General features: G+C 42.2%; 1 protein-coding gene across 1 annotated transcript; it reads left to right on the forward strand.

Moving 5' to 3' along the window:
* The first annotated feature begins 1,015 nt into the window (after positions 1-1,015).
* On the forward strand, positions 1,016-3,225 carry Pex3 (peroxisomal biogenesis factor 3). Its single transcript, XM_080267249.1, has one exon. It carries the CDS (start codon positions 1,685-1,687, stop codon positions 2,888-2,890), a length of 1,206 nt encoding a protein of 401 aa, XP_080123375.1. The 5' UTR covers positions 1,016-1,684; the 3' UTR covers positions 2,891-3,225.
* The last annotated feature ends 16,140 nt before the right edge of the window (positions 3,226-19,365 follow it).

Consider the following 19,365-nt stretch of genomic DNA (forward strand, 5'->3'; position numbering starts at 1 on the left):
CTATTCCCTTTTCTGATCTGGATATTGTCAAGTTTTGCCGGATATTGTTTTAATAGAGCCGAGCAGAAAGTGCCAGATATTGTGATGACGGACAATTGAGAGATTACTGTATTCATATTCATGTTCTTAGAAATCTGAAGTATTCACATGCATATTTGAGTGTTCTGTCTATCTATCTATCTATCTATTGCCAGACGCCTCAATCCCGTTTGGGGTGGCCACAAACATATCGCCTCCAAGTCGCCCTGTCCCCCGCCATTTCACTGCCCTGCTCCCAACTCACACCCCCCTCTCTCATATACCTCTCCACCCCATCCCTCCATCTCATCCTTGGCCTCCCCCTCCCTCTTCCTCCCTCCACCTCACTCACATACACTCTCTTCATCAGTCTTTCACCCTCCATCCTCTCCACATGTTTAAATCTGGTATTCACATTATCCTTGGGCAACGCCACCAACCAGCGTGTACCTGATATAATACAACTCATAGCAGGGGAAAGTGTACATGAAACTTCCTTTCTTGTGCTCAGTCACCCTGCCTTTGTGACCATGGTAAATTGGGTTGGGATAGTAAGACTCAATGTAAACTGATATGTCATTCATCTCATTGAACAGAAATAATACTGTGCCATAACTGATGCTGTTTATTTTATTCCACTATTAATTTTTGGATTCTACGTGCCCAGGGAGACTAGGGCAGTGATGAGGTGGTGATGGCAGCAGTGATGATAACTGATATTGGTTATGATTTGTCTTTTTTCCTGTATGTATTTATTAACAGATTTTTCCATATATTCAGAGTTATGCCTGATGCCCTAAAGTGTATATGTTACAGGTACTGGTACATGAATTAACTGAGCGGTGTTGGGACAAGTGCATGGACCGCCCTTCATCCCGACTGGAGCCTCGCACTGAAGCTTGCATCGCCAACTGTGTCCACCGTTTCATTGACTCAGCCAATTTTGTTGCCAACCGTCTTCAAAAGGTTGCCACATCAACGCCAGAAATGCAGTAATTAGAAGCCAGTTATCAGTCTCTCACTGATTTCACAGGTTTCATGGATGCAAATAATCTCCAAAAAATTTGATTTCACAATTTTTGCTCCCCAGTAACAGGAAGAGGCCACCTGCTTTTTGCATCACTGATTACACAGAATTCTTCTCCATCAGAAAGGTATTTTGTCAACAGTAACAGAGAAAGACCAAATGTAGTACATTCAGACACATCATTCAGTCTGAAGAGGGTTACAGATTCTAATGTTATCAAGATTTATATGTGATTCCAGTTAGGTTTATGACATTGTTCTTACCAACTCTTCTTGAATTTGAATCGACAGGTGAATGTAATGCCGTAAGTAATGTAACCTTCAGTTATATTGGGACAGTTATTTGAGGTGAAGTATATTATACTTATTTGTGCTTTTTAGAGCTGTACATGTAGAAGAAACTCTTGTTTATTAATTTTGCATTAACCATTTTCAATCTTTGATATTATTAATTTCCTTATCCTTTATACTGGATATAATAGATGTTACCAGGAGGTACAGTAGTAAGTAAAGACCAAGGTTGTTGTCAAGAGAGTGGGTATTGTAAATTTAAGTGCTGTTGCTAAGACTAGGCATTGTAAATGTTAATGTGTGTACAGTGATAGATACATAGTGCTTGTGTACAAGCAGATTAGCAGCCATGTTTTCCCGTGTGAGAGACTTTCTGTACCGCCACCGTCGCAAGTTTCTCATAGGTGGCATTGTGGTTGGTGGTGCTGCATTGCTAAGCCGATATGCTGAGAAAAAACTGTTAGAATGGCACGAACGGCAAACCCGCACCTTAGTTGAGCAACAGAAGCGACGACAACACTACGATAACACCTTGCGAACCTCAAGTGCTACTGTTCTCAGTCTAGCCAGCAGTGTGAAGGAGGTGATTAGCCGGGATCTGGATGCTGATGCCCTGCTGCAGGCACTAAGGGAGCAGCCACAGCACAAACGCAGTATATGGGAGCAGCTCAAGGTGGTTGGGTTCAGTCGGGCAGCTGCGACAGTCTATGTTGGTAGTCTGGTAGCTGCATCCATACGGGTTCAACTCATGCTATTAGGGGGCTATACATTCAGAGAGCTTATAAATACTGGACAGTCCAAGGCACTCATTACACAGACACTACAGCAGAAGTACTTAGCTGCTGTTCATTATTTAATTGAGCAAGGGGTGCCAAGGCTTGTAGAGCATGTCACAAAAGCTGTCACACACCTAACCACTGGGCTTCCCCTCAACCATTCCCTCACACTTACACAAATGGAAGCCATTTTCCATGAGATCAGACTTGCCTTGGCTGGGGAGGGGTCACCACAGGATGCTACCACACAAGAGAGGAAGCTGAAAGCTGATTCTTGGAGTCAGTATGTCCTCAAGGCCCCTGTTCCCCCAGATGGAGATTCAGAGGAGAATCGGATTCTGTACAACATGTTGGTGGAAACAAGTGACATACTGGATAGTGAGGACTTTAGCAGTGTCATGGATACACTGATCCAAAATGGAATTAATCTCCTGTTAGATCGTTTAGCTGACTTCTATCCAGAGCCAAAGGTTTATAAGGAGAATTGGGTAGACAGTGTTAGCAGGGATACACCAGCAGCAATGGGTGATAGTATAGAATTAAACTCTCAAGTCTGTACCACATCTGCCATCACTCTTGCTCCACCTGCTGCCCAATGCTCAGTTTTAAGCAGCTGTGCCCTGCCAGTGGCTAAAGTAGTACCAGTGTTGAGTGGGGTAGTTCATGCAGCACTTTCCCCTACCCCAGGCCAATTATTGCAGAAGGTTCTGACTAATGACAAGCTTGATGCACTTGGAGCAAATGTTTATGAAGCTTTTGCTGCACCTCCAACTCACTAATCTCTTCTTAGATAGTGTCTCAAGTTATACCCTTAAGGAACTGAACTCAAGCTCAACAGATGTTGAGCCAGGACCGAGGTTTACAAACACACTATCAGTTTCCTCTTGTCAAACTGTCTCCTTGTCTGTCTGACTGTCTTGTCATCCAGTCCTTTATTGCTTTAACAGAGGAGTGCAGAGACCCAGGAGTAGGCTACTCTGTCCAGACACTGAAGGCAAGAGTGACAGTTACTTGTCCCAGAGTGGTATTATTTGAGCATTAAACTCTGAAACCATCCTTCAGGTGTAAACTCTTTTGGGCCATATCCAGTTAGAGTCCCATAACATACAATATGACCAGGTGACCATGTGTTGGTTATATACAGTAGTTAACAACAAGTATAGTAAATACTTTCCAAGATTGTAAGAAACCATTTGGCTAAATGCTCACCACAGAGTCATGTGCAGGTAAGCACTGCATGGAGTAAATTGGTGGTGGACACCCATACCTGCCACTTGTTACAGAAGGAGCCAGATATGGGAATAGAGTATTCTTAACCTTCTCTCCATGTCATTCCTGCAGAAGCAGATCTAAGTTAGGACAAGTACTGATCACAAGGTTGTTGTGAATATGGACCAAGATTGGTAGAGTGGAACCACCGTGCTCTCTTCTTTCACCTGGTGGACCCTGGTGCAGTACCTGGGAGTATCATTCGAGATATCTTTTCCATACAGAATTAGAGTTGTTAGAGTTGGTCCTTGTACATGCATATTTTATGGAAGCAGGAACATAAAACAAGAAAAATGGGGAGAGAGGTAAACAATTGAAAACACAGACAGAGCAGAGGGGATGTTAATATAATTAACCCCTAAAGTACTAATTGGATTGATCGATCCTTTTTCAGGATTTCGCTAGATGCCTGATGTGATCAACAGAGGAGCCTTTGTAAAAAACTGCAAACACTAAGCTTCGGCCTAATTGTGATGTATATTGAGGCAAACCAGTGAGACCTAAGTCCTGAGTAGAGAGGGGGGAAGTTCCGGGCCCCTACGCATGGTGGGGGGGGGTGATTCCCCCACAGCCCTCTTGCCACCTTCCTCTACTCCAATACCTTTGTTCCCTCTCCCCCTTCCTTGCCTCTGACTGCCTCCTGCTCCCTACCTCCCCCATCCCCACTATCCTTCATCATCCAATGGTTCCCCCCCTTTCCCCCCCATCTCTGTCTCCCTGGGGAGGGTTATATTCCCCCTGCTCATCCTCCACATCCCTGTACTCCCTCTCTGCCTGTCCTCTTTGTCTTGTGGTGTCTGTCTCCCACCTCTATTCCCCCATACCACCCATCCAGGCCTCTCTCTACCCCATCCCCCACCCCCCACCCCCTGTAGTATGCCATCTGCTTACCCCTCCCCACCCCCTGTAGTATGCCATCCACTTACCCTCCCCCCCATCTAATGTATTATATGTCATTGTTACTATTCATGTCATGTGTTTTCAGTCAGTACTACATTATTGTTTGTGTAATTGCATACACCAATGCATGAAACATAGAATGTATGTTTTTTCATGCATGTTTTTATTTTAGCTACACAGCTATGAGGGAAGTGGATGGTGGGAGGGAAGGTGGGGAGGGGAGAAGTATTTTGGGGGAAGAGTGTAGGGAGTGAGTGAGGAACACTGACATAATTATTTTGCATGCTGTTGTTTGAAAAAAAAAAAAAAATGAGCTTGAAAATTCTGAAGGGGAGGAGGGGGGGGTAGCTCTATCTTTTTTCTCTTCTTGAAATTCATACAGCTACTTAATTTGACAGCTCTGAGGGGAGGACAAGGGGGGAAAGGGTGGGGGGAGAGGGGATGGTGGAGCGTGTAACACCAAGATTTTTTTTTTTTTTTTTTTTTTTTTTTTTTTTTTTTTCCCAGCTACACATATTTGAGGGAAAGGAACAGGGGAGGGGAGAAGTGTTGGAGGGAGGGGTGTTGGGAGTGCATGGGGAACACCAACATAATTATTGTGCATACTATTGTTTGAAAAAAAAAATGAGCTGGAAAATTCTGAAGGGAGGAGGGAGGGTGATGGGAGTGGGTGAGGAAGGTCATGGGAGGGGAGGAATGAGGAAGGAATGGAGTGGGGACACATAGAAAACTGGAGTCGCCCCACCTGGAAGGGTAACTTTTTTCAACTTTGACGGGCTATTCCTCATGAACCAGTTGGTCTAAAATGCTCTAGTCTGCGGCACAAGGTGTGTAAATTCAAGCTCTAAACCTTGGGCATAGAACTTTTTACTTTTGTAAGAGCCGAAAAATTGGCTCCATGTACAGGTTTTCAGGGAAGTTCAGTCGATCAAATTACGTATCCTGGGGGTTAATGCACTCCTGAAAGTTGCCAGTGTTTCCCAGATCACTAAATATTGTGGAGTCACTACCCGCTCTGAGTTAGTGTACCTTCCTTTAAAAAAATTCCTATCGGGATTATAACTCATACATAAACCATTATACCAGTATTATATTCATCATAGATATTCTACTGATGCTCTAAATGAGATTTATACTGAAAAGTTCTCCATAGAGTTTACTAAATGCCATAAAAGCTTGTTGTGCCTGTTTGCACAGAGCACATTTTTTACCAAGTGTTATGAGTTTCAGTTGTCGGAAAAATTTATCATACAGTTTCCAAAGATCGTAATCTTTAATTTGGCAAATCATGACATGATTCTATCCATTATACACTTAATAATAACTGTAGTAAGATTTGTACTGCCAAAATCTTAAGGGACCGAGATCAGCAACCTAAATTTTTAAAGGCATGGCATTCCTCTTGCTTTGAGAAGACATCTCCTTTCTATCTATCTATCTATTGCCAGACGCCTCAGTCCCATATGGGGTGGCCACAAACAAATTGCCTCCACGTCGCCCTGTCCCGCCCCATTTCACTGCCCTACTCCCAACTCTCACCCCCCTCTCTCGTATACCTCTCCACCCCATCCCTCCATCTCATCCTCGGCCTCCCCTTCCCTTTCCCCCCCTCCACCTCACTCACATACACTCTCCTCATCAGTCTCTCACCCTCCACCCTCTCCACATGGCCAAACCACTTCAGTGTGTTCCTCCTAAAGCTTCCTATCACATCCACATCCACACCACAACACTTCTTTATATCTTCATTTGTCAGCCTGTCTCTCCACGTGACTCCAGAGGCTCCTCTTAAATAACTCATTTCCACTGCTCTCACTCTTGACTTGTGTCCTTCCAACAACGTCCAAGCTTCGCTTCCATACGTTAGAGTTGGTATCACAATACTGTCATGTAGTAACTTTCTCACTTCCATGTTCACTTCCCTGTTTCTTATCACTGCTTTCAAGGAACCAGCAACCTTCTTCCTTGTTGTAACCTTTCAAGCACTTCACCCTCCAAACTTCCATCCTTACTCATCACACTACCCAAGTACTTAAACGTACTCACATTTTCCATTTCCTCACCATCCAGCCTCATTGTACATTCACTGACTTCACCTCTTTCAAAGACCATCACTTTACTCTTCCCTACATTGACCTTTATATTCCGTTTCTTACACACTCTCCCAAACTCATCCACCAAGCTTTGCAGCTCCCCTTCGTCTTCACTCAACAACACAGTATCATCTGCAAACAACAGTACAGGGAGTTTCCAAACACTACCCTCTCTCACCAGGGCCATTCCAACATCCACTACTCTACCCTGTACCTCATTTATTACCCCATCCATTGCCCTACCTTGTACCTCATTTATTACCCCATCCATGTACATATTGAACAACCATGGAGACATGACACATCCCTATTTCAACCCAACCTTCAAATAGAAAAATTCACTCAGTTCACCATCCACATGCATTGCAGCCTTAGCACCATCATACATACTCTTCACAGCATTCAGCAACTTTCCATCTACTCCATATATTCTTAATACTTTCCACAATCCTTGTCTATCCACCCTGTCATATGCTTTCTCCAAATCCATGAAAGCTGCATACAACTTCTTTCTCTTCTCTAGAAATTTTTCCACTAAAGATCTAAGAATGAATATCTGATCTACACAACCTCTTCCCTTCCTAAAGCCTCCCTGTTCTTCTCCAACTAATTCCTCTGTTCTTTCCTGAACTCTGTCAATAAGTATCCTACCATGCACTTTTCCTGTTACACTAAGAAGACAAATGCCTCTATGATTACCACACACTTCTCTTTCCCTTTTTCCTTTGTACAAGGGAATAATTATACCTGACTTACAATCCTTGGGACTCTACCGTCCTCCCAGGCCAATCTGCACGTCTTCCACATCCATTCTACTACTATCTCTCCCCCATGCTTCAGCATTTCACCACACACTCCATCATTTCCTGGGGCTTTCCCCAATTTGACTTTCTTCATTGCTGCCACAACTTCTATCTTACTGATTTCTTCCTGTCTTCTCACCTCCCTCCTTCTCCCAGCCATTCCCCAGCCACTTATACTCGCATTACTTCCATCCTCTGTTCAGTAGTTCCTTAAAGTGTTCTCTCCATCTGCTCACTTTTTCTCCCTTCTTCACTAATAAGTTACCATTTTTATTTTTCACTCCCCTGCTAACTTCACTGCCACCCTGTCTTACTCTGTTCACCTCTTTCCAGAACATTTTCTTACAGTCCCTCCACTTTACACTCAAATTCCTTATCCACTCTCTCTTACTAATCTTTTCACCTCTTTCTTCCATTCTACATATAACTCTCTCTTCCGCCTCCCAGCTTCTTCCACACCCCTATTTCTCATCCATTCATTGTATGCTTTCTTCTTTTGTGCTGCAGCCTGTCTCACCTCTTCATTCCACCATGCTGTTCCTTGCACCCCCCCTCCGTCTTCTCTTCACCCCACACACCATATCACATGCTGCACATATTTCTTCTCTTAATATCCTGCACACACCTTCCACATCCCCCATCTGCTCCAATGCATATTTACCCAATCGTTCCTCCACTTCTCTCTTATATTCTGCCTTTTTCTCATCCTCGTGTAACCTTTCCACTCTCCTTGCTACTACTCCTTCTTCCCGTCCTTCCCTTCTTCTATTTCTCCATCTTACTTGGATCTTGATTCTGGCCACCACCAAGTAGTGGTCAGAAAGTTCACTCCTCCAACCTCTATAAGCTCTTGCATTCATTACACATCTTCGCATCCTTTCATCCACACACGCATAATCAATCATTGCCTTCCTTTCATTCAGTTCACCACCCACCCTTCTTATTGCTCGCCATGGATACCTGTGGATCATTTTGTGCCTGAAGTGGGTATTGGCTATCACCAATCCCCTCCCAGCACAAATGTCCACTAATGCACTGCCATTCTCATCTATCTCAGCAGGCACACCCCACTCACCAACTATTCCATCCACCATCGCATTCCCTACTTTACCATTCATATCACCGATCAAAAACACTCTCTCATTCCTTCCAAACTTTTCCATGCACGCTTCCACATTTGTCCAGAACTCTTCTCACTGCTTGCACGATCATGCATTGACTACAGTTTATTTTTCCACATCTATTTTAGTCGCGCAGTGGACCATGGAACTATATTTTCCGGATTCATCAGCTGATTTCAAAAGGCATGGGCATCAGGTGTAGTGTATACACATCATCAGCGCTGCCCTGGGCCCCTGGTGGCGGGCACATAGACTATGTGACGTAACCCATGAGAAAGTGCCTCCATATGAGCTCAGTGGGATCATATGATCATCAATTGTTTAAGTACCATATTTCCTTCATTTGTTTTGTAAGATACAATTTCGTTATTCCCATTTACCATTTTTCCTTACAGATCTACATCCAGGACCTAAAAACATGACAGCGATCAATACTTAGGCAACATATTAATAATCGCATGTAGACTGTCCCTAAACTGAGATAGACGCAAATGAGAGCCCTCCATTTCTATTATATTTTGATAAAGAAGACATTTTTTTCTCCAGTATTATATGTAGATAAATCAGTAAATATTCTATTTTCAGTAAAGTAACACAAAAATAAATTATATAGCAGAGGGTAATTCAAGTTGCATTTTACATGAAGTTATCTGGCGAGCAGTGGCATCTTTTTTCCAGTTTGTGGGGGCTTCAGTTGGTAACTGACAGGACACCAGTGAGCTTTGAGCTTAGGAAAAGCTCAAGAAGAACAAAATGTAATTCAGCCACATATGATTGAGCCTGTGTAGGTTTATATCCAAGGGATGGTTGGGGTTTATTGCTCACGTAATGCCGCTCAGGGATGAGTGAGGCAGGTCACTCATTTTAAATGTCAGGACCAACTTGCCTAGCCCTGGGCCTCTAAGTTTCTCATGGAGCAACATAAGACTGGATGATGGATGGATGTTGATTTATGAGACAAGTAAAATTATTCAAGTTTTTCTTAACTTTTGTTTACCTTGTTTAGGAACCACACAGTTATTAATTTGTGCTGGATCTTAGAATAGATAAGAAATCCAAACTGCACTGGTTGGTTGGTTGGTTTTTGTAAATCTATGGGCTTCAAACTCTGTATTGACCATAAACATCATGGTGAATATAATATCTAGATTTATTGTTATTATTATTATTTTGTTTTAGGATAATAAGAATTCTGTATCATACTGACATTGGCTTTTGTAGATACAACTCATCCCATCTATCTTCCAATTATTCAGTCATTATGAGCAAAATACACAGTACCTGTGCAACACATGTGAATTAGTCTTTCATCTACTCATTTAGCTGCTGTTCTTCTATATTTCCTTGTAAAAAAGAGGCAAGGCAAGCTCATGTGACTAAATTTGGTTGAGACTGCTAATGAAGGTCCCCATATGACTGCAGCTTCAAACTGAGATACTGTGTAGTCTCAGTTTTTGCAGTTTTCTTACTAAGAAATATAATATGATGCATTTCATCAGTAATACAGCCTGGTGTAAAGCAGTGCAAAATCAAAATGGAAATGCTGTAGGTTGGAGACTTATTTATTTTTTGGTATGAAATTCAAACCTCAAATTATTCAGGCCAAAATTATGAAGTAAAACTTCCTTTAAATAACCATCTCAGATACATTGTCAAGATTAGGCATCTGGCTATCAGAGATGGAAATACAGTGTGTACTGTACTGTAAATGAAGTCAGTAACATACATCAGATGCCATAGTAAGTACTGGTATAAGCAACTGCAGTCTTGCAATTCACATCATATATCTTGAGGTCAGGGGTCATTATACGATAATTTGTGTTCATATACTTGGAGGATGTTTAAATGTAGTTAAAGAACATTGTACAATACCAGTATTAGTGTTCTTTCATTCTGATAAAAGTACTTCCTTGAAGTTAAATTGTTTGTTGTTCTTAAAATTACAAATGAAGTTATGTATGAATTAATATTGCCTTTAACTATCCAAGAAGTTTGGTAGCTTGAATGATTCCTGAATGGATGTATGGTCCGTGGATTTCTCTCTCTCTCTCTCTCTCTCTCTCTCTCTCTCTCTCTCTCTCTCAATCCATCTCATCCCAATGCAATTACAGGAATAAGTATGTGATGATGAATAATGATGTTGATAGACTACAGTATAATAACCAGAAGTAATGTTGTGATACTGTATATGTAAAGTTTAAATGTACAGTATGTCTGTCAACTTCTGCCATTGTGTTGCTGATGACAACTGCTGAGCCACTGTGAATTCTGGTAACCCCGGTAATTTATTAGGCTGGTTAATCACAAGCATTACTAGAGTATGTATGTGCTATACCAGCCATACAAAGCACACTGTATGTTGTCCAAATTCGGTAACTTTATCATACTAGCATTGCTCAAACCCTGAAGCCTTCTTATGGTGGTGTTCATGTGCATGGGTGGGAACCCTTCTCGACCAGGAAGCAGCCCAGCTCAGACAGAGCCACCAGTCAAACAAATAGTTCTCAACTCTCCTCATTCCCCCAAAGGAGGATGGTGGGCTACAGCCTGGTGTAAAGCAGTGCAAAATCAAAATGGAAATGCTGTAGGTTGGAGACTTATTTATTTTTTGGTATGAAATTCAAACCTCAAATTATTCAGGCCAAAATTATGAAGTAAAACTTCCTTTAAATAACCATCTCAGATACATTGTCAAGATTAGGCATCTGGCTATCAGAGATGGAAATACAGTGTGTGCTGTACTGTAAATGAAGTCAGTAACATACATCAGATGCCATAGTAAGTACTGGTATAAGCAACTGCAGTCTTGCAATTCACATCATATATCTTGAGGTCAGGGGTCATTATACGATAATTTGTGTTCATATACTTGGAGGATGTTTAAATGTAGTTAAAGAACATTGTACAATACCAGTATTAGTGTTCTTTCATTCTGATAAAAGTACTTCCTTGAAGTTAAATTGTTTGTTGTTCTTAAAATTACAAATGAAGTTATGTATGAATTAATATTGCCTTTAACTATACAAGAAGTTTGGTAGCTTGAATGATTCCTGAATGGATGTATGGTCCGTGGATTTCTCTCTCTCTCTCTCTCTCTCTCTCTCTCTCTCAATCCATCTCATCCCAATGCAATTACAGGAATAAGTATGTGATGATGAATAATGATGTTGATAGACTACAGTATAATAACCAGAAGTAATGTTGTGATACTGTATATGTAAAGTTTAAATGTACAGTATGTCTGTCAACTTCTGCCATTGTGTTGCTGATGACAACTGCTGAGCCACTGTGAATTCTGGTAACCCCGGTAATTTATTAGGCTGGTTAATCACAAGCATTACTAGAGTATGTATGTGCTATACCAGCCATACAAAGCACACTGTATGTTGTCCAAATTCGGTAACTTTATCATACTAGCATTGCTCAAACCCTGAAGCCTTCTTATGGTGGTGTTCATGTGCATGGGTGGGAACCCTTCTCGACCAGGAAGCAGCCCAGCTCAGACAGAGCCACCAGTCAAACAAATAGTTCTCAACTCTCCTCATTCCCCCAAAGGAGGATGGTGGGCTACAGCATTGTCACAAAGCTACACTAGCAGAGATATATTCCTTCAGTTTTCTCTGCTAGAGGCCCTGCAGCTACTCCAGCCTGCCATTTTGGAAAGCTTTAAAAATGCTGTGGATGTGTTGGAAAGCATTAAGTGCTGTACTGTGAGATAGGTGGTTGGGCCATGTGGAGAGAATGGAGATGAAAAATTGAGAGTGTACTGGTATGTGAGTGAGAAGGAGGGGAGGGGAGGAACCAAGGATGAGATACAGAAACAGGATGGAGAGGTATACAAGTAAGATGGTATTGGTTGGAGATAGGGCATCCTGATAGCAGAGGACAGAATGATATGGAGGTGATTTGTTCATCCCAGCCCCTTCCAGCATTAAGGCATCTGCTACTTGGATAAAAAACTCAACCTCAGCCCACACAGTTCAACATGAACCAAATACATGTATAAAGAAAACATTATGTGCACACACTTAACACTGCAAGTGCAACTATTGCAAAATGTGGTTGTATCTTAGCTGTTCAGTTCTACCATCACAAAAACCACATATATTAAGGACATAGGACTTAAAATGGGGCCAAGGTTAATTATGGGGTGGCCAAAAGTTAATCTTTTAGGGGTGTCAAGAAATATCTTCCCAGAAATCTGGTGAGGCAAGGTTTATTTCAGGGGTGGCCAATGCCACACCAACCAGCCTTTAGGCTGTGGAAAGAAAATTCCCTCCATCCCCAGAATTTAGTTAGAATTAACCCTTTTCAAAAACCACATTTAGCCTATGAAATGATTGGAGAGTGATCCCTTGGTTATTAAGCATAACTGGTGCCAAACATGATACGTGATTATGCAGTTGCGATAACAAATACACAGAACCTATAGGATTCATCCTAATGGGGAGCGTTCAGAGTGTCGTCTGCTACCTAGCCATCGAGCCAAACTCAGTTCTAGGCTTGAAATAATAATGTAACTCATAACTAGTTTGTATGTCTGGGTAAACATATGAGATCTAACAAGAATACAGACCACTCCAGTTGCCAAAATATTCATTAATATCCACTCATTTGATGTAGTGCTGCTCTCAGGTGTCTGCCCTTTCCTCTCGTCCATCCTTCTTTCCTTCCATCCTCTATTGTCTTTCTTTCCCTCATTCTTCCCTCATCCTTCCGCCTACAGGTAACTGTACACTCCCTCTTCTGTCTTTCTTTCCCTCATTCTTTCCTCTTCCCTCTGCCTGTGGGTGACTCTACACTGAGTGAAAAGCCAAATGGTTTCCTGTACACCAGGAACCATCTGCTATGTTGGGTGGTAACCATATAACCAAATTTTGTTTCCTGGTGGTTTAGTGGGTAATAACGGCACTCCAATCGGATTGAGCCAGTGAAGGTTAATATCAAAGGGGTGGTTGGGGTTTATTGTTCATGTAATTCCACTCAAGGATGGGTGAGGCCGGCCACTTTCATCTTAAATGTCAGGACCAACTTGCCTAGCCCCGAGCTCCTACACTCTTCATGGGGTAATGTAGGATTGGATGATGGATGGATGGATAAAATATGTCACACACGACTGAATACTGTTGACTTGCTATTTTGCATTCGTGTAAATTGGTCTGTGATCTGGCAATCCCTTCTAATCATTATACAGTATTACGAATGAGCTCAATGGAGATGGTTTTCATATCTATGTTTGTAATGTACTGTATTTCTGAGTAAGATTAGTGCTTTACTAAAGCATGTCATTGCCCTGGTTGTCTTTAATTTAATATTTATCAAATACCTCCACTTGACATTTGTTTCTGCACTTCATGGGTGACCATCCTGAAATATGGATAATACATAGCTCACTTTTCACTAACTTCTGGCACAGGTGGATGTATATACGTTCATTTAGTTGAAACAGAAAACCATTGTGGCCTAGTTCTCATCGTCTCTTCATGCCAGCCTTATGCTATGTGCCCATGTGCAGTAATGGGTGGACACATTTTTTTCGTAGTGATGCTGCCATAAAGAGCTGTCAGAGACGAAAACTAGTCTCCATTTGCATACAGTGTTGTCTGCAAAATCACTTCACTGCAGAGAATAACCAGAACACAGCTGAGGTAAGTAAATCTTGATGCCCCTTGTAGCTCCTGATGGTAGATGCATGGATATTCTTCTTGATAAATGTTGCAAACTTTGTTAATGAAGCATTTTACTTGGTTTACTTAGAAATTATTGAAAGGTTTATTATAAAAGCCTAACTTACAAAATATACAGCAGCATGTATTGGGTTTTGCCACTTAAATCCTTCAGCAAATAAATCTGAGTGTCAAGTGGAGGGAATATAAGGAAATGTTCTGGAAAGAGGTAAAGAGAGTCAGACAGGGTGGCAATGAAGTTAGTAGGGGAGTGAAAGATAAAAATGGTAGATTACTAGTTGACAAAGAAGAAAAAGTGAGCAGATGGAGAGAATACTAAGGAATTGTCGAACTTAGAGAATGAAAGTAATGCAAGTATAAGTGGCTGGGAGGAGGAGGGAGGTGAGAAGACAGGAAGGAATCAGCAGGATAGAAGTTGTGGAAGCAATGAAGAAAGTCAAAATGGGGAAAGCCCCAGGAATTGATGGAGTGTGTGGTGAAATGCTGAAGCATGGGGAAGAGATAGTAGTAGAATGGATGTGGAAGATGTGCAGATTGGCCTGGGAGGAAGGTAAAGTCCCGGATGATTGGAAGTCAGGTATAATTATTCCCTTGTACAAAGGGAAAGGGGAAAGTGTGTTATAATCAGAGGTGCATTTGTCTCCTCAGTGTAATAGGAAAAGTATACGGTAGAATACTTATTGACAGAGTTAGGGAAATAACAGAGGAATTAGTTTGAGAAGAACAGGGAGGCTTTAGGAAGGGAAGAGGTTGTGTAGATCAGATATTCATTCTTAAATCTTTAACAGAAAAGTGTCTAGAGTAGGGAAAGAAGTTGAATGCAGCCTTCATGGATTTGTAGAAAGCATATGACAGGGTGGATAGACAAGGATTGGGGAAAGTATTAAGAATATATGGAGTAGATGGGAAGTTTTTGAATGCTATGAAGAGTATATATGAGGGTGCTAAGGCTGCAGTGCGTATGGATAGTGAACTGAGTGAGTTTTTCTCTTTGAAGGTTGGGTTGAAACAGGGATGTGTCATGTCTCCATGGTTTGTTCAATCTGTATATGGATGGGGTTATAAAAGAGATACGAGGTAGGGCAGTGGATGTTGGAGCAGCCCTAATGAGAGACAGCAGTGTTTGGAAACTCCCCGTACTGTTGTTTCCAGATGATAATGTGTTGTTAGGTGAAGACGAAAGGGAACTGCACGGCTTGGTGGATGAGTTTGGGAGTGTGTGTAAGAAATGGAATTTAAAGGTGAATGTAGGAAAGAGTAAACTTATGGTCTTTGAGAGAGGGGAAGCCAGTAAATGTACAGTGAGACTGGATGATGAGGAAATGGAAAATGTGAGTACAGTACATTTAAGTACTTAGGTAGCGTGATGAGTAAGGATGGAAGTTTGGAGGATGAGGTGCTTGAAGGGATACAACAAGGAAGAAAGGTTGCTGGTTCTTTGAAGGCAATGATAAGAAACGGTAAGTGGTGGCGACAATCATCCACTCACTTGATATAGTGCTGCCTACTTCCTTAGCTTTTATCATTCTTTTTCTGTGCCTGCCCTCCACTCTTCCTCTTTCTCCTATCTTTCCTGTCACTTCTTATTCCTTTTCTTTCCTTTACAAGTGGCTTTACATTGAGTGACAAGCCAAATGGTTTCCTGTAAGCCAAGAAACCATTTACAACACTGGGTGGTAACCATATAATCAAACCATACGTGCTCCGTACGTGTCAACAAGTGGGTTGGTGGAGGGTTGGTGCCCCTTCCTGTAAAACAACTAACTCAGTGTCAAATGGCCACCCTTTATGGGATTATGGTGTCTGGCAGTAGGTAGGTAGATAGACAGATAAGAAACAGGGAAGTGAGCATGGAAGTGAGAAAGTTACTACATGACAGTATTGTGATACCAACTCTGACGTATGGAAGTGAAGCTTGGACCTTGTTGGAAGGACACAAGTCAAGAGAGAGAGCAGTGGAAATGAGTTATTTGAGAGGAGCCTGTGGAGTCACATGGAGAGACAGACTGACAAATGAGGAGGTCTAGGAACATTGTGGTGTGGATGTGGATGTGATAGGAAGCATTAAAAGAAACACATTAAGGTGATTTGGCCATGTGGAGAAGATGGAGAGTGAAAGACTGACGAGGAGTGTATGCGAGTGAGGTGTAGGGGAAGAGAGAGAGGGGAAGGCCAAGGATGAGATGGAGTGGAGAGGTATATGAGAGAGGGGGGTGTGAGTTGGGAGCAGGGCAGTGAAATGGCAGGGGACAGGGTGATGTGGAGGTGATTTGTTTGTGGCCACCTTGTATAAGGGATTAAGGCATCTGGCAATAGCTAGATTGATAGATCAATAAATAATTTACACATGGGATAGTGAAGAAAGGTCCATGAAGTATAATACTTGCATAGTCAAGTATATAAAAATACAGCAATGATTTTTTAAAGTTAAGGCTGGAATGTAAGGAGCAGTAAACAAGTCTGTTACAGGTAGGGAATGTACATTTCAAACATGAATCAATTTTTCACTACGATATCTATCTATCTATTGCCAGACACCTCAATCCCATTCGGGGTGGCCACAAACAAATCGCCTCCACTTCGTCCTGTCCCCCGCCATTTCACTGCCGCGCTTCCAACTCACCCCCCCCTCTCTCATATACCTCTCCACCCCATCCCTCCATCTCATCCTCGGCCTCCCCCTCCCTATTCCCCTCTCCACCTCACTCACATACACTCTCTTCGTCAGTCTTTCACCCTCCATCCTCTCCACATGGCCAAACCACCTCTGTGTATTCCTCCTAACGCTTCCTATCACATCCACATCCACAACACAACGCTCCTTTATATTCTCATTTGTCAGCCTGTCTCTCCGTGTGACTCCACAGGCTCCTCTTAAATAACTCATTTCCACTGCTCTCACTCTTGACTTGTGTCCTTCCAGCAACGTCCAAGCTTCACTTCCATACATTAGAGTTGGTATCACAATACTGTCATGTAGTAACTTTTTCACTTCCATGCTCACTTCCCTGCTTCTTATCACTGCTTTCAAGGAACCAGCAACCTTTCTTCCCTGCTGTATCCTTTCAAGCACTTCACCCTCCAAACCTCCATCCTTACTCATCACACTACCCAAGTACTTAAACGTACTCACATTTTCCAATTCCTCACCATCCAACCTTGCTGTACATTCACTGACTTCACCTCTCTCAAAGACCATCACTTTACTCCTCCCTACATTCACCTTAGATTCCATTTCTTACACACTCTCCCAAACTCATCCACCAAGTCCTTGCAGCTCCCCTTCGTCTTCACTCAATAACACAGTATCATCTGCAAACAACAGTACAGGGAGTTTCCAAACACTACCCTCTCTCACCAGGGCCACTCCAACATCCACAACCTTACCTTGTACCTCTTTTATTACCCCATCCATGTACAGATTGAACAACCATGGAGACATGACACATCCCTGTTTCAACCCAACTTTCAAAGAGAAAAATTCACTCAGTTCACCATCCACACGCACTGCAGCCTTAGCACCATCATACATACTCTTCACAGCATTCAACAAATTCCCATCTACTCCATATATTCTTAATACTTTCCATAATCCTTGTCTATCCACCCTGTCATATGCTTTCTCCAAATCCATGAAAGCCGCATACAACTTCTTTCCCTTCTCTAGAAACTTTTCCACTAAAGATCTAAGAATGAATATCTGCTCTACACAACCTCTTCCCTTCCTAAAGCCTCCCTGTTCTTCTCCAACTTATTCCTCTGTTCTTTCTCTAACTCTGTCAATAAGTATCCTACCATACACTTTTCCTATTATACTAAGAAGACAGATGCCCCTATGATTACCACACACTTCTTTTTCCCCTTTTCCAAATTAGCTAAACTGTATATAAATTCCACATGTAGGTACAGGTAAGCCACTTTGGGCTAGGTCTGTTCTGTGGTTATAAACTGGATATTTGCAGTGAAAAGTTAGTAATATATTACCAGGTAAATAAATTAGTAGCTATAGTAGTAGGAGGTGATGACCATCATCCACACACTTCATGTAATGCAGCCTACTTCTTGCTCCACTTTTTTCATTCTTTTTCAGTGTCTCCCCTACTCTTCCTATTTCTCCCATCTTTCCTGTCACTTTTTATTACTCTTCTTCCTTTTCAGGTGGCTGTACACTGAGTGGTAACCATGGAAGTGAAAAAGTTACTACATGACAGTATTGTGATACAGTACCAACTCCAACGTATGGAAATGAAGCTTGGACGTTGCTGGAAAGACACAAGTCAAGAGTGAGAGCAGTGGAAATGAGTTATTTAAGAGGAGCCTGTGGAGTCACATGGAGAGACAGGCTGACAAATGAGAATATAAAGGAGTGTTGTGGTGTGGATGTGGATATGATAGGATGTGTTAGGAGGAATAAACTGAGGTGGTTTGGCCATGTGGAGAGGATGGAGGGTGAAAGACTGACAAGGAGAGTGTATGTGAGTGAGGTGGAGGGGGGAAGAGGGAGGGGGAGGCCGAGGATGAGATGGAGGGATGGGGTGGAGAGGTATATGAGAGCGAGGTGTGCGAGTTGGGTGCAGGGCAGTGAAATGGCAGGGGACAGGGCGACTTGGAGGCGATTTGTTTGTGGCCACCCCGAACGGGACTGAGGTGGCTGGCAATAGATAGATAGATAGACATGTTCTCTACATGTCAACAAGTGAGTTGGAAGAGGGTTAGTCTCCCCCCCCCCCCAATAAAAAATCCACTAACTCAAAGGCAAATGGCCACCCCTTACAGGATTATGTCATCTGGCTATAAATAGATAGACAGATTTTAACTGTAGGTAGTCCAGATTTGAGCTTGGAAAAATTTTACCACATGGGCATGGCAGTTTCACTTGTCATCTTATTTTCCCACGTTCTTAAGGAAGGTAATATTAGTACAGTATGCAACACAAATAACTGCTTCTTGATTTCAGACTACAGAACATAAACTGAGCAGACAACTTTTACTACCGTAGGGTATTACCCCCCCCACCTGTCAAGGTTTTCCTGTCGTCACCCACTCCTCCCTGTGGAGGATTTCCGTGATTTTGGAAACAATACCCTTACTTCAAACCCTAATACTGTATCTGCCAAACTATAGCAGATAGATAAAAAAATTAAAGATACATAAGGCTCACCAACTCTTCCTCTTTCAAATGAAAGTATCCCCACATCTCCAGGTGGTCCCGTCAATTAGTAAGGATAAGTTAAAGATGATTGGTTTCCCATGTTTTGGCGGGCATTGGTAGCACTGATCAGAATGGTGATTGTAACACTGCCTGGCCTTTCAGAATATTCCACTCATTCTTTTGACTTTTCCTTACTCACCGTTGTAAGGATGAATCATCATCCTGTTCA

This window comes from Coenobita brevimanus, chromosome 23 (genome assembly GCF_032717465.1).
Source record: "Coenobita brevimanus isolate Jiangsu-jjx chromosome 23, ASM3271746v2, whole genome shotgun sequence".
NCBI classification, from domain to species: Eukaryota; Metazoa; Arthropoda; class Malacostraca; order Decapoda; family Coenobitidae; genus Coenobita; species Coenobita brevimanus.

Excerpts from the sequence above, each read along its gene's own strand:
- Pex3 (XM_080267249.1), top strand. The coding sequence starts at position 1,685 with ATGTTTTCCCGTGTGAGAGACTTTCTGTACCGCCACCGTCGCAAGTTT.